General features: G+C 39.8%; 1 protein-coding gene across 1 annotated transcript in view; it reads left to right on the top strand.

Annotated features, from left to right (window-relative positions):
* Positions 1-12735, top strand: part of hs6st3b (heparan sulfate 6-O-sulfotransferase 3b) — a gene marked incomplete at both ends in the record, with an annotated part of 63593 nt that extends 50858 nt beyond the window's left edge. Inside the window, one exon of the mRNA XM_083908643.1 lies at positions 11973-12735. Within this exon, the coding sequence (XP_083764769.1) occupies positions 11973-12735 (763 nt within the window). The remainder of the gene's footprint in view (positions 1-11972) is intronic.
* Positions 12736-16586: the final 3851 nt, after the last annotated feature.

The raw sequence follows: 16586 nt of genomic DNA, 5'->3' as shown, positions 1-16586 counted from the left end.
CATTCATGATCGGCTAAAATGAAGGACCTTAGGGAAGGAGGAAATTACTACCAAGAGAAGTAGTTTCTCTCCGCAACACTTTTTCCCTCTCAAGGGTCAGCACATCACATACTGTAACCTCTTTAAAAGTGGTAAAGGACCAGGATAAATTATAGTCCAATGCATTTTTGTTCTTGTTATGCTGACATTTCTCTCTGAATTATCCCCATGTGGTAGATTTTAGAATGAAAGGTGAAGATATCCAAAGGTAAAAAATGTCCTCCAAACTTTTTATTCTTTGCTTTTTTTTTTGTTTGTGTGACAATCTTAGAATGTAATCTCAAAACTCTGAGGGCTTGCTCTTTTACTGCGAGACGCCATTAAGTTCTGAGGCATTTATGTCTTTTTAATGAGAGAGCCAAATTGCCTTCATACGCTATGTTTTTTTTGGTGCAAATGAAAGCATCGCAGACTATGTAAAGTAGACAACTAAATGTTCCTTGGCACATTGTGGGCCACGGGCAGCTGCATCAGGATACACACTGATGAACAACGACTATGTGACGACACGTGCAGTGCAGTGCAGTGCAGTGCAGTGCAGTACTCTCTCCTGTGGAAAAAAAAAAAATATATATATTTGTCAAGTTATGAGCAAAAATACAGATTCATACCAGGCACAAACAGTTTTATTACAGTGCACGTCAAAAGCTGTCAGACTCCTGACTAATAGAAAAAAACGCTGTATCCTTTTGATCAAGAGCGACTAGACTGTGGCATTGTGCAGAAGACATTTTCTCTGGTGCAAGTATTATCCAAAACATCTTGGGAAACAGCCAGGTTTGTGACAGGATATTAGTTTTTTAATATATATTTTTTTCTTTTAAAAGCAGCAAATCACATTTCCACTCTACTTTCTGTTTTCTGACAGCAAATAAATTACAGCAAAACATTCTTCTCAGCTTGTGGTAAAATGGTGAATGAAGGTGCCACTAATGTAACTCAGGTTTCATGTGAGAGAAGTTTTTTCTGTTGTTCCATAGATGGCTCAGATGTCTTCAAGTGAGTGTGAGTCTTCATGTGGGTAGGAAATAGGTCACATGACAACTGAGGGTCATACCACCACCGGTGTCTATTGATAGATATTTTTTTTTATATAATTACACTCAACAAAAATATAAACGCACAAAGAAAAACTTGTAGTTGTGACAAAACAGCGTAACTATCCAAAAATAACAGTACAACTTTATCAATGAAGTGGCTTTAATTTGCGAGCATTAGGATCAATTTCAAAACAAAAGTCCTGGAGTAATGGCAGGAAGAACACAATGGGGGTCGATGATCCAAGTTCACAAACGTGTATGTCCACCATTAGCATCACGCAGAGCGGTACACCGGCGACGCATGGACATCACCAGGTTGTCGATCGTGGCCTGGGGGATGTTGTCCCATTCCTCCTGCAGAGCCACTAGTAGTTGTTCGGCCGTTTTGGGGAACTGGAACCCGGTTTGCTGTCGTTCCAGTCTCTCTGAAACGAGTCAACAGGTGGCTGACGGTGGAATGATGCGCATTCAGTTGTGTTGCCACAGCTGTAACGCTCAACTCAGCATGCCAATGGCACGCTCCCTCATGATTTGTGACATCTGTGGCATATTGACAAGAGACAAAAGTCCACATTTTGGTGTGCCCTTTTATTGACCAGACCATAAGGAGTGTCTGTGTACTGGTCACGCATATTGACCACCACTCTGCCATGCTCCATGACTCTGGTGAGTTGAAATACTCAATCTGAGATCGTAGTCAACAGGAGTGGCCGAGTGACACTGGACTACTGGGTTTGAGCAAAACAAATCATTCCATAAACAAATGCATCAAGATTCTGAGCAAATGTCATGACGTTATTTTTTGTTCACCATTTCAAGTTTTTGCGTTTATATTTTTGTTGAGTATATTTCAAACACGTGGAACATTCACAATAACAACACATTTACATCTCATCACATGACTGAATAGGAGTAGGCAGAAGTATAAACGTATATGTACCTATTCCTATTACACACAACTCAATTTATACACTACTTTATCTCATCACCATATATTAACAGTGTTTTATACAATGTTTTTAATGTTCTCTGTACAACACAAGAACATTTCTGGCTTTAAACGCGACCATTTCCTATCATCTCTTCCCAGCTGATGCTCTGACAGATGTTCGCCGTTGTGTCGGTGCTGTCCAAATTCCTTTAATGTCCTCTTTTATTATTGCTCCGGCTGCTTCTGTGAAGCTTGTTGAATAGAGATGATACCGCCGACTTCTGTAGGCTGGTGGTTGTTTGGCTTTGTGTTATATGAATAGTAAATGTCGACAAATCTGTGCTACACAAGCGCGCAAGGCTTTGTGCAGTCAAACAAATCAACGCATGAACCGACGTCTATCTGTGATGTGTCCCTTCAAGGCCGTCCATCCTGTCTATGAAGCCTCACGCTCGTACAAATTGGACATCATAATTATCTGTGAAGTTGATAGAAACATATGTCTCGTCAAGTGTTTTCTTTTCTTCCCCTAATTATAATTTCACTGAGGCACTGTCTGTCCATGTCTAAGTGTTAACTAATCAAGGTCAGCTTGTGCTCAGTCTTTGTCTCACTTTGTAATTAACACAAGGTTTTATTTTGTACTTTATTTACATTGTGCCAATGTTGCTATAATAATAATAATCTTAATGATCAGTGCATCATGAACCTGTAGCTGCACTGTTTGGCACAACTATCTTTAATCTTCGTTTCAATTAAAGGCGCCATATGTAAGAATGTGGCCAAAAACGGTTACTACACTCAAATTCAAAATACCGAGTTCTCTTAGGTTTCGTTTTCTCCGCCGTTGTAGCTCAGATGTAACTGGCAACCCGTGGTTGCTCGGCAGACTCTACTGACTGCAATGATTGATAGACGGCAGTAGGTGGAGCCACATGTCAAAACATGATTTCAAAACATAAACATGATTTGCAGTCTGCAAATATTTTGGCTGCACTGTTGTTGTTGTTGAGTTCAGTTTGTTATATGAACATTATTCCTGAGTCTCTGTGACATATTAGGAGGATTTTATGGCCAGTTGTTGTAGATTTATTACATAATGCACCTCTAAATTGTTCGATTGACATTTAATCATTCATTTAATGTAACCTAACTCAGGGACTGTAATGTGTCATTTTGTAAAAGTTATCTGACAAATCTTTTAATATTAAGATTTGCAGGTAAACTAAATGTCTATGTGTGTTTTGTGTGGTTTAGTCCATTTTTTTAAAATGCTGCACTAAAAAGATAAACAGTTCAGCCTGACATTGTTTGTCCTTTGTGCTACAATAGGAAGATAAAGTACAAGAAAGAATTATAGATCTTGGTCGTAACATGTAAGGTTAATGGCGTCTTTTGTTCCTTTCTTTCTGAGATCTTTGATCAGATCGTTCTCTTTGGTCTGACTGGTCCTGCTTTTCCTTAAAGAACAGCAGAGACGTTGCCATGACTTTTCTTTCTCTCTGTACTTACCATCTTCAAGTGCTCTGAGTGGATAACATTCCTTGTGCCTTTTATGCAGATATTTATAGATTGTTAAATGTGAGTGTGCACAAATGACTGCATTTGAGTAACTCATAACTCGCTCTTTGATTAGACTCTGTTTATATCTCATTGTATCAAGACCATACATACTCCTGTTAATTCCCAGTCTTAGCAGAGTAAAAATAAAAGCCTTGAGAAACTTTTGTTCGGCTCTACTTCTGAAAGGTCCACTTAAGCGTTGTGCTCTTTTATCATAAAGCTCGACACTTACTGCAACACGATGCAGTCACACCTGCTCTTGAACAAATGTCTTTTTCATCATTCAAACAAACTGCATTTCAAATGAGAAGAGCCTGTCCTTTACGTCAACCTTTGTCTCAAACCTCTGCATGCAGCTAGCTTTCAAACAACCGTAATACATAGTGAATGAGGGCCACTGACAGTGTATCCACATACCTCTTTGCTTTTGAATCCTATGCCTGTTTACTGGTTAAGCGGGCGCACTGGGGCCGTCTCACTGAGAGCTGGGGTGGTTTAGCTGTAGGCAGTGCCACAGGCATACCCATATTCCCATTCAGTCCTGATGTTGACTGCTGACTCTGATCTAATGTGCTGCACGGAGAGCTATGGGACAATACCTCCACATATTGCACATTGGGGTGTCTATGCCATGTTGTTCAACACTGGATCTTAGATATTTTACTCATATACAACACACAATCAGCACATTCACTTATATTTTGTTGTCATTATTGCAGTCTGGCCAGCATTTAGTTTGCTTTAGTTTTTCTGTTGCAGATTTGTAGGATTAAAAAAAACTTTCACACATGGTCATGTTTCCTAAATGTTTAATACAGGGACCCTTTTTTTTTTCAAAGGATGACAAACTCTCCATCCATCTGTCTTCTACCGCTTTATCCTCCACATGAGGGTCACTCGGGGTGCTGTAAAGGCAAGAGTGCTAACCACTACATGACAAACTATATTTGACCCAATTGAAAATATAACTCATTACAAGACCTATGGAAGTTTAGATTTGGACTTGAGTGGGAGACCAAAGAGAAGTGAGCTACAGTAGTAAAAAGAGAGTGTGAACTAGAATGGCGATACCGTTAGGTGAGAGAAGAGCGAAGGCGATCGATGTTACGTACGTGGAAGTATGCAAATGGAGACATTATTGATATGGGCTTGGAAGGATAGTGTGATATCGAGGAAAAACGGAGGATTTGTCAATGGAAATGGAAAGAATGTTCAATTTTGACGTGGTGGATTTGCTGCCAATTCGGGGAACCTCAGTTTTATCACTGTTTAATTTAAGAAAGTTGTGAGAGAACCAGCATTTGATTCCATAAAGACAGTCACCAAAGAGGAGAGTGGTGTTAGGTTTGATAGACAGGTAGAGCTGGGTGTCATCCGCATAGCAATGGTAATGGATATTAAACTTATGGAAGATATGGCCAGGAGGTAGAAGATGAAGAGGAGAGGACCTAGAACAGAACCCTGAGGAACACCTGTGGTAACTGGAGATGGTTTTGAAAGCTTTGAGTTGGATGAACTGAGTGTGACCAGAGATACTATAAGTTCCTCTATCTCTCCCTCCCTAACTCTACATATATGTGTATATACTATATATCGTCTCACACATATATGTGTGTATATATACACATATATACACACCATTATGGAGAGTGTCTGTGCAACCCCAGAGAAACTGTTTTGTAACAAACTCCATGCTTCATGGTCGTCATGGTTTTTGATAAAAACTAATTTCCTCAGACGCAGCTTGCAAGAGGTCTTAAAATACAGACCTGGCCAAGCTGAAATTGTTTATTGAGATAGAATCTATCAGCCTATCACCATGTGGCCTTCCTCTCTCATCAGCATGTATCAGTATCACGATTTACCAGAATGAAGAGGCTCTTGGAAAAAGGATGTGAAATGAGAGAAACGGCTGTTTTATATGCAGTGTTTCAAGTGGAGAGGCCAGTGAAGACAGACGAGGCACAGGGAGATAAAAACAAGAGATACAGAGGGAGACTGAAGAGTGAAATCGGCAGCATGATTAATGTGACAACCTTTAAGAAAAGGTTATGGATCCGTAGGGAACACTAATGTCTGTAGGACATGGAGGAGAAGCTGAGCGGGGAAAAGGGCAGAAGTCAAGTGAGCTACAAAATTACAAGACCACCCTGTTTTCAATGGGATACTGTACACTGTTCTCTGTGTCCTCTGCAAACTGCTCCAAGGTAACATTTCTCTCAATAACCGATATGTTTTACAAAAGTAATTCCAGTTCATTCATTCATTCATTTGAATAGCACTGACTCTGAGAAGTGACCAAAAATTTGCCCTGAAAACATAACTTGGTAGCTGCACTGGTCTTTGTCACATATTCTAAGTAAATTCTAAGAAAATTCTGTTTTTACATGCACTCAGGTAAAAATCACGACCAGGTCCTTCCTTAGTGTCTGAAATCATATCAGCAATTCATTCTCTTTCAATGTCTGCTTATTTTCCATTAGACCATACATGCGTCTTTCTATTGCCAATAAACAAATCGAACGCTTAAACCTGAGCACAGTAGAAAATTGTTTGCCTCTCAATCATCAACACCTGAGTAAAGTGACTCAAATCGCCCAGCATGACCCTGGGCCGGTGTCAGCCTCAGGCAAAATATAAGAAATGAAATACAAACCCCCTAGTGATTGGGAGGAAACTCACAAATAAATAAAATAAATAATAAAATGAGACATGGCTAATGTATCTATATCATTCAAAATGTGTTTCATACAAATAAATATGTGCACATTTGAAATCGTTAAAAAAAAAAGTTGGTTTAATATATACATATACAGTACATATATATATATATACATACATATATACCTATACACATATAAATGTATATATGTGTGTGTGTATATATATCTATATCTATGTATATATATTTGTATATGTATAAGTATATATACATATATGTGTATATATGTGTGTGTGTATATATATGTATATATACACACATATGTATATATATACAAACAGGGAGAACATGCAAACTCCACACAGAAAATCCATTGCTCAAACATATTTAAGATATTTAAACTGGTGACCTTTTTGCCGGGACGCAACAATACTAGCCACTGCACCACTGTGAGGCCCTATTTCTGCATTCACTTTTTGCATTTGTATGGTAATGTCATTACGGTGATATTTTTATGAGGTACTTTACTGACTAAGATGGTGTCCCTCATTCCCATGTCCACATATTAATACGTTCTGATTCATTCACAACCAGTGGAAATAAGTAATTAGTGTGCACAACTCATATTATACCACAAAATCAGACCTCGCTCAACTAATCTGAAATGTGGGAAAAGGTTTATTGATTTAACATCCTCCTTTCCATAATAGTTACAGCCTTTTTTTGTCTATTTATGTAAAAGCTGCTCCTGCAGATGACCTTTATTTATTTATTTATTTATTTATTTATATTTGGGAGAAGTTCTTGTTCTGATGCACTTAAGTCTCTTGTGTCATGAGAAACGGCACAGGCTGAAACCCTGTGTCGAATGAACCAAACTGCTCTCACGTCAAACAGAACCGCTGTATCATGAGTCATGGCTCGTCTTTATTTATTAATTACTCGGCGTGTTAGCTTATGTTCTGAACAGCATCATTCCCGGCTTACTCACAACATCCAACTCCCACACATGAACGTCTCCGTGTTCATCCACACCATGTGTTCACATTTGAGCAGCCTGCAATCACGTATATGGAAGCAGTGTGCGCCGAATGTCAGGCTAATGGTAGGCAATTAAACGCGAGTTGCCTATTATGCTGGTACAAAGTGTTGCGCACTGACTGCTCTTTCCAGGCGATTTACTCTAATGATTCTGATTCTTGGACTTCTCAGTGAGTGTCATCCTCAGATCAATTTTTTTTTTTTTATTTATGACCAAATAGTGCATAAATATTCCTAGCTGTTGACTATATGAAGGAGAATTATTCGTAAGCTCAATGTATACTCCTGCGTAAAATTGCTCTACGTAGGTTAGGAAGACCCCTCTACGTCGCAAGAGAGCCTGTCGCAGAGCCTCTCCGTCGTCTCCGGGTGCACAAAATATTTTTTAAGTGTCCGTCACTCCGTCAAGGGACAACGGAGATGGCAAGGGCTGCGATTGGTCCTCAGGACAGGCCGAGGTAACGCTGCTCCGTGCCGGCTCACAGTGCGCACCAAGCTTCCACAGAGGCGGAGCTGATCACCGCCAACAACTGGCATCGCTGGCAAACTATAAATACGTCGATATTTAATCTGACGTTGTACGTCAATAGTCGTTTGGTAACACATTTTACATTTTATCATCCTTCTAATAATCCGCATTGTCAGTGTCAGCATGTTCATATTCTGCTCCAATCAGCAGTTTGCTTCACAGAGCGCGAAGCTATAGACACTTGCTGTTTCCCAAGTTTTTAATGGAATACTATATGTTTATTTCAGCATGTGCAGGAAATTGCCTGATTGATGTATTCACATACTAACAGCAGGACAATTTCCAATTTGTGCGATGTAGAACACCAGTTGAGCTGTGACTTCAGACTTCAGCTGCTGATTAATACCAAACGGAACCGTTACCTTTTGTTTTATAAGCTTTTAAAGGCTTGTATTTTACCATCCACTATGCATGTCATTGTAGGAAGAAAGAAAGCACCCTCAAGAATGTTTTTGGGTATGTCCGTTTTCTAGTGTTATTACACCAAAAACCTGTTTAGATTTAGTAAGTGGTATGGATTTGTAATTTGTCAGCGTATATCTTGTTTTCCCACAATGCTCTAAGCAGCTCTTTAATGATATGTTAAGAGCATTGAGCTTGTAATTGGAAAAGCAAGACAGCCAAACCAGAACTAGACACTTTCATACATGCATTTAATGCTTTTTTCTATAGATTAGATATATTTAAATTGCTTCAAGCTGTAGAATTCCCATCCACAGCAGCTAACTTCATCTTCATTTTCATCTACTCATCGCCCTCTTTTCCTCATACTTTTGAATTCCTCTTCCATATCTATTTAATGACCCCTATTTAGGTTGTGCTCCAGTGAAGACTAGTGCTGCTGCTGCTGCCATGAAGATGAGTGTTAAAGGCCAGAATGAGTTTCAGTATGTGTCCTCCATCTATTATTGATCCACGATTAACAAGAATTTAGCCAGGTTCTGTTGGACCTAAACACACACACACACAAAAAAAAAGGCTGTGAAACCTCGATGAAGGGATGGGGGGATTGTGCCACCGCTGAACCATACGAAATGAATTAAAATTACAACGTCTCATTAATGCTGCATCCCTGGGTTTTTTTTGCTGTCACACTTTAGAAAGCAGCATCACAGCGTGAACTTCTCACAGAGTGTAGGGGTGGTTTTTGTTGAAAGCACAGTCCAGAGGTAAGAGAAGCCTCATAGTGTGCCCCACTATACTCCCTTCCTCTTCAACAGCCATCTGTATCACTCAGAGAAAGCCTCCTTCAGACAGCTCCACAGGCAGGTTGATCCTGATGCATTTTGACACTGATGGTGCACACAACTGACCTTTGGGCTGCCGAGTGCACTCAAACAACACTTGCTGCATGTGTTTATGTCCCAGACACAGTCTAATGAGGACGTATCTGCAGCTACAGCCAACTCCAGGAGCGAGTGCCAGGATACAGCTGCCGTCACCAGGGCTCTAATCATGCGGCGTCTTGTCTGACTCATATTGGATTACGCTGTCAGTGGTGGCATTGTATGCGGCGATCTTAACGACAAATCTTCAGGTGTATTTTTTGCAAGCACAGTTCGACAACCGGTGTTTTTACAGCGCTCTGTCGTGCTCATTGTTTGCATGTTTGATTTAGCAGTCCTTCACGTAGCTACAGGCATAATGTGCTCTGTAACCTAGGGTGAAATTATGAGTTTATTGAGATTAATAGATAAATGTGATTAATCTATGAATAGATTAATCTCATTAACCTTTAGAGTATTTCAGCTGTTTTTTTCCATTACTATGTTGTAATGTGATGTGAAGTATTTACAAAGGCTATCAGTATGTGCAATTCAGAGTGTCATATAAATACCTTTTTTCTGCAATCTGATGGAATTATTTATTCATTTTCACCAACTATATAAACACAAAATGTTTAAAATCGGATTGAATTTGTGAAATGTGGAAATGCGTCACAATCCAAAGTTCACTTGGCTCGTTTTATGAGCAAAAGAAAATTATCTAATTTGTGACTTCTGCACAATGATTGCTATATAAAAATGCGATATAAAATGAATCATAACGTTGACGAAACAACAACATTTATTTTTATAGCCTGAATATGTGACCTATACACACCCCCAGGATGTCCATATAAGGAGTTGTGTATTATTCCCACGGCAATTTACTATGGGTGCACCTGCGGCACAGGTCCATTCCGCATGAGCACTGAGGGTTAATGTGCCGACCATGAATTAGCCAACAAAAATATGTTTTAAATTGTCTCTAAAATTTCTTCCATTGTCAAAATCAATGGCTCAAACCAAACAAAAGAAGCAAATGCTCACATTGGACAAGAAAGAATGTTTGAGGTTTTACTGATAAGTGATTAATCAAACTTCAAACTCCTCAGTGTGGCATAATTAAACTCTTATAATACCCATTAGTTAATCTGGCTTTGATTAGTGATTTACCAAGTGGTATTGAAGGAAATAAACAGACCAAAATAGTACTGTGAATAAAGTTTATACACAGACTCGGAATGCCTTTTATCATTTGCACTGAATCCAACTCTGAAGGACGAGCAAGAAGAGGCACAGATGACTGTGTTATTTCCACCTCTGCGTGAGTCCGTGCGCATGTTTGTTGTGAGGAACCAATTGAAGTCGCAATGAGAGCAGCCTTGGTCTCAGTGTGAAATCCCGGCACCGCAGGTTGACTTTATCCGTCCAGACAGTTCTCGAAGAAGGGGGTTTAGATCGTTAAATATTCACATGGCACTCACGGGACTCTTCTTCTGAGAGGTTTACCTGGCCAACACCTGTCCAGCCTTTGTTTCCCATCAGAATGTGCTTTGACGTTCAGCAAAGACGAAAGTTTTCAACCTTGGCATCAATGACATATGGGTTGAGCTTTCACTCTCAAGCCATATGTTCGGCAAAGAATCAATTACATCTATGAAAATATTAGAAAACCTCAGACTCCTCTTTTTTTGATTTCCCTTTTGTATACACTGCAGAAAACTACCACATTTATCTTCATTGTCAGTTGACAACAAATGCACCAGGATCTCTGGGTTTATGTAGACTTACTTGTTGTTGTTGTCCATAATCTAAATATCTTTCCCCCCAGATGGACACCACTGTGGCCAAAATTATCTGGTCCCCATTATATTGCATGTCTGTTTTTTTTTGTTTTTTTGTGAACTAGTGCAGTGCCCGTAGGTAGTATGTATTCCTATAAAGGGAGCTGAAGAAGATTTTTCAGTTACTGTAATGCACGATAAGGAACGTAAAGGCTAACATAATGCAAACACTGTGCAACCTCATTAGGCACAACGCAAATCAAACACGCCCTGTAAAGAGTTTCCAGCGTGACTGACGGTCACAAAACAAGTTAGCCGCAAAATAGTAGCATGCTAATGCTAAATAAATATGTGCTCGCGTATTGGTGAATGGACACCGACTTTGTTGTTTCAGTATAACGCCATGTTCTGCGTTGAACTGTGAAATGTGGGTGAAAATGTCTCACCCACCGTGAGGACAGCCTCTTCAAAATCAAGGATGCACACCATCGGGCCATGCTCAACCCATATACAAAGTCTTAGGGCGATCTGACTAACGGTCAGCGAGATATGCCTGTCACAGACACACACACAGACACGACTTGCTTTATAGACAGATAGTGTGGCCTTGGATGGAGTCAAATTCCTGGTCTGAATTATTGTTTGATTTTTCCTCAATGGTTTCATCACTCTGACCAAAATGGTGCATGAATAAAAAAAAGAATACCAGATTTTCACAACCAGAAAATGTGTTTTACCTTTAAAATAGTATCCAGTTTTGTACTACAGCAGACTTTAGGTACAAAAAAATGTTATGTTGCATCATTTTCCCTCCCTTTCTAATATATTTATTACCATCATGGCTTAATTTCTGTTTACTCCCGATGACGGCAGGTGGAACATCTGTAGAATGAAAACTCTTCCATCTCAATTTAGTCAAAAATATCACGGCGGTTCAAATTTTCAAGGGCAACATGGAGAAAATGCGAGAACAATCTCATTAATGAGACTCTCCGTTTCAGCCAATTAGCATTTGACCTTGGAGTTTTCATACACAGACCAAAGTCACCGTCTGTCAGCAGCCCCTCTGTGATGATGACATGCTTACAGCTCTCTAACTGTGTTTGTTTTGGCTGCAGGAACTTCTACTACATCACCATGCTGCGCGACCCAGTCTCCCGCTACCTGAGCGAGTGGAAGCACGTTCAGCGCGGGGCCACGTGGAAAACCGCCCTCCATATGTGTGATGGACGCTCACCCACTCAGGACGAGCTGCCCACCTGCTACAGTGGGGACGATTGGTCTGGTGTCACCCTCACAGAGTTTATGAACTGCCCATTCAACCTGGCCAATAACCGTCAGGTGCGTATGCTCGCTGACCTCAGCCTGGTGGGCTGTTACAACCTGTCCTCGATGAACGAGAGCCAGCGCAACCACATCCTTTTGACCAGCGCCATGAGCAACTTGAAAAACATGGCTTTCTACGGCCTGACCGAGTTTCAGCGCAAGACACAGTACATGTTCGAGCGGACGTTCAGCCTGCGCTTCATCGCCGCGTTCACGCAGATCAACAGCACGCGCGCCGCCAACGTGGACCTAAGCGACCCCGTGCGCAGACGCATCGAGGAGCTGAACTTCTTGGACGTGCAGCTGTACGAGTACGCCAAGGACTTGTTCCTCCAGCGTTTCCAGTTCACCCGCCAGAGGGAGCACCAGGAGGTGCGCTTGAAGAGGCGCGAGGAGCGGCGCTGGCTCAGGGAGCAAAGGGAGCAGGCCAGGCCGTGGCCACCCAAACACAGAGGAGGCGGAAACAGAGGAGGGAGAGGAGGTTTTGAGAAAGGGACTGATGGTGACTTTCCCACCACTACTGAGGACTACACGAGCCAAGTAGCTCGCTGGTGAAGCTTCGGTCCCCAAAAGAGATACGAGCAAAAGAAAGAGAGATGATGGAGATTCCTCACAGATTTTAAACGTTTCTTTTGACGCTCTCGTAAACATCCCATGTCTCTCTCTCTTCGTGTCTCTCTGTCCGTCTCATCTATCTGTTTCTCAGCTTCAGTGCGATCCAAGTGCTCTGCTGTTTCTTTTCAGAAAACTGCCAAGTCTGTGAATGTCACAGCAGCTCTGCCTTGGACTGCCCTTTGGTGTCTTAAATCTTTAAATGCTTTTAATATATATATATTTTTTTTTGTCATTAAACTTGTTTTTTTTTGCCTTAGTTGTTTAAGGTAAACTGAGGTCAAAGGTAAAAAAAAAAAAAGAAGAAGAAGAAGAAAAATCAAACGTAGCTGCCACAGACTGCTGTGTTTTTGATTTTGTCGTTTTCTGCAAAAATTAAAGAATGTCTTTAAAGTCATTATCTTTGTTTCAACGGGTGGAAAAACATTTTTTTTCCACACTTGAAAGACGTAGTCTTAGATCTACTGATAGTTGCATGTCACACATCCACATAATACAATTGGGGATAAATAATTTCCACCAGTTATACAGTACTGTAAACCAAAGTGAATAAAAAAAAACACACAATATGCAGTTGCTTTTAATTTATTGTGTTTTATGCATGCAGTACCCACTTTGAAACCAAATTTTAGAATACCGATGCTAATATTTTGGTCACAGTGCAATACACAGTATAAAGTAATATTTTCTAAGTGCAATACTTTGCACATTGGAGACCTCTTTCAACGACAAGGCTGGTCACAATGGGAGCATCCTGCTGTTTTATATGCAGTATATATATTATATACAAGTACTCTACAATAATTTTTAATCATAAAAAGTTGGTCAATAGTGCAAGTGATGGAATGTGTCAGTGTGGCTGGTGCACGGCTCGACTGCAAATGAGATGATCAGCATTCAGTTCTCATGCCCCCACTAAAACCCTGTCACACTGTCTGCTTTTACGTGTTTGTAGAGCTGACTTCACCGTGGGCAGTGAGAGCGCTCTAATGCCAGCAGCGTGCCAGCCTCAAAGACCAGCAGATAGCCGAGAAATAAAAAAAATAAAAAAATAAAACACGACTGTCATTTCTTCTGCCCGATAGTTTCCACTCCCTCAAATCCAATCAGGAGAGCAACGCGCGAGGTTGAACGAGGGCTTGCTTTTATCTGGTTAAATGGGCTTCAGTGATGCGTTTTATGCCTCTTATCTCATATTCGCTCCTGTTGCTTATCAAATTAAATGTTCACACAAAAATGTCAACACTGGAGTCATATAGCTGCTGCTGTTCTAACAGTAGTCGATCTTGTGTCCTCTCAGATTGTGATTGTTTATATATTAGAAGAAAAAAAATACCCCAGATCGCACAGTTTTGTTTGATTTTAAAGGCTTTTTTTTGTCTGCTTTGATTTGAATGATTACAGGTTTGATTGTACGAGTGGCATCGGTGCACTTTTATGTCTCTGGCAAAGGTGAGGTGTGGGTCACGTTGATGACACTCGATCAAGTGTTTCAAGTGAAGAGTGTGGAGCTCCAGCTCTCAATATTGAACTGTGTGTAATTAGAAAACTAAATCCATAGCAGTGAAACGGCACGTTTACAAATCATGATTTGATCTGACTCAATGAGGACACACTTTGCCATTTACACCAGAAAAGCATTACGAGTACATTTTGTAATAAAACTGTAGTGTTATTTTATTGTTGTTGGTTTTATTATTTTATTTTATTTTATGTGAAGCACTTGCAGGTATTGTAAAGTGCTATATGAATAAACACTGATTGATTGATTGTTCTTAAATTGTAGGAAACATACCCAGCCTTTTTGACAGTAGCTGTTGGAAGTGAGTGAGAAAATTAAATATTGAATATTTTTGACTAAAAAACAGTCAATTTTAAAGCCCATTTTAGACATTCATGAATATTTTACTTAAGAATTGAACCCTTAAAAGCACATCATAAAAAAACTGTGTGGATTTGATTTATTTACCTTTGATCAGTGGTAAGAGGAGTGCTCACCTTTACTCACACAGAAGAACCAGTATCTAAATATTGATTTATTGTCTCTGTAGCAGCTGATTTTCTCTCAATAAAAAGCAAAAATAAAAACCAATAATAAGTTAACTACAATTAAAGGTGCAATATGTAAGAATGTGGCCAAAAACGGTTACTACATTCAATTTAAAAATACAGAGGTATTTTAGATTTCATTTTCTGATGTGACTGGCAACCTCTGGTTGCTCGGCAGCTTAGACTCTACTGTCTGCAATGATTGGTAGATGGCGGTAGGTGGCGCCACATACCGAAACATGATTCAAAACATTAACATGATTTGCAGTCTGCAAAAGGTTTTTTTTATGCAAATATTGTGTCTGTACTGTTGTTGTTGGTGAGTTCAGTTTGTTATATGAACATTATTCCTGAGTCTCTGTGACATATTAGGAGGATTTAATGGCCAGTTGCTTTAGATTTATTACATAATGCACCTTTAATACAGCAATTGAGTGAGTATACATATTTTAACTCACTTGGTTTGACCTGAACAGAGCAGAGCCCTCAATAATGTTATCAGTCGTATTTGTTGTACTTTTTCCCGACCACTTCACGTGTTTGTGATTTCATTGCTCTTGCAAAAACGCAGATTTCTTTTCAAAATGGAAATTGCCTGAAGGCCGTTTTATATTTGGAAACGTCTCTTAATAAGCGCCGCATGCTTCACATGGAGGAATTACGACGCTCCTCTGTGACAGATGGCAGCGGCGGAGCGAGTGCAGTTTAGCTGTCAATGAACACTATCAGGAAAACACTGTGTCTGGTGTTGGACGTGTGCAATAAACCTGTGTGTGTGTGAGTGAGTGTGTGAAACATCTCACATGTTTTATCACTGCATTATTATTTTAAACCAAATTGAAGTCATTGATTGTGCTTAAAGTGATTAACTTGATCAACAATGTGCAGAGTGAGATCATAAATAAATCTTTGGTAGTTTCCTATTCTGCCAGATTCTGCACTATTTTTTTTTTTTTTATCAATGCTCAAAATAAAGTTTATCCTCTCAAAAATGATCAAATAAATAGGAATTACATTAAGATATGAATATTAAAGCCTTTTTATTTCTGTGATTGAACTTGTTTGCTTCATCAAAGCCTTTCCAACAGTTTCACAGTGAAGCCCAGATTTCTTTTTTTCTACGTAATGTGGTGAATAAAAGCCGACATGGATTTTCACTTGCACTGCCATTCCCTGAAAAGTGTGGCATGCCACTTTGTAAAAGGAGCATTTTAATAAACTTGAACTGCCACTCCATCAAGGCACATTTCTCTGTGACGCTGATTTATCTGTGTTTATTTTTGTTTATCGATATGATTTGAACTGTTGCTCCAGAATGGCTTCGCTGACGGACAATAGCAGTATTACCAACGCCTCAGTGAAAGTGAACCAGCTTTCTCGAGTTCCTTTGTACATGTTTAAAGTCTTGTGATGAAATGAACTGTCAAAAAGCCTTTTGGCCTGTAATATTTAATCTGCAATTTTTCTTGTTTGACCGAAAAAAGAAAAAAAAAGAGTGGATTCTGCTTAAGATATCATCAGACATTAAAGCATTGAATGGTCATGACTTTTTGATGTGGACTGCTTTCTTTTTCTTTCATTTATTTGTCAAGATGACGGACAGTTGAAGGATATAGACGTGCTGTCGAGTGCAGTAGGCCGTAATATTTCCCAGCGTGCACTGGGAGCGTTCGTCAGTCCATCACGAAAGCTTGTGTACACTCAGGTTACAGAAAGAATACAGTGTTTTAAATGAAAGGTTTGAA

Source organism: Microchirus variegatus, assembly GCF_963457635.1.
Source record: "Microchirus variegatus genome assembly, chromosome: 22".
In the NCBI taxonomy this organism is placed as follows: domain Eukaryota; kingdom Metazoa; phylum Chordata; class Actinopteri; order Pleuronectiformes; family Soleidae; genus Microchirus; species Microchirus variegatus.
The sequence above is the reverse complement of the archived record's forward strand: the minus strand, read 5'-3'. Positions and strand labels throughout refer to the sequence as shown.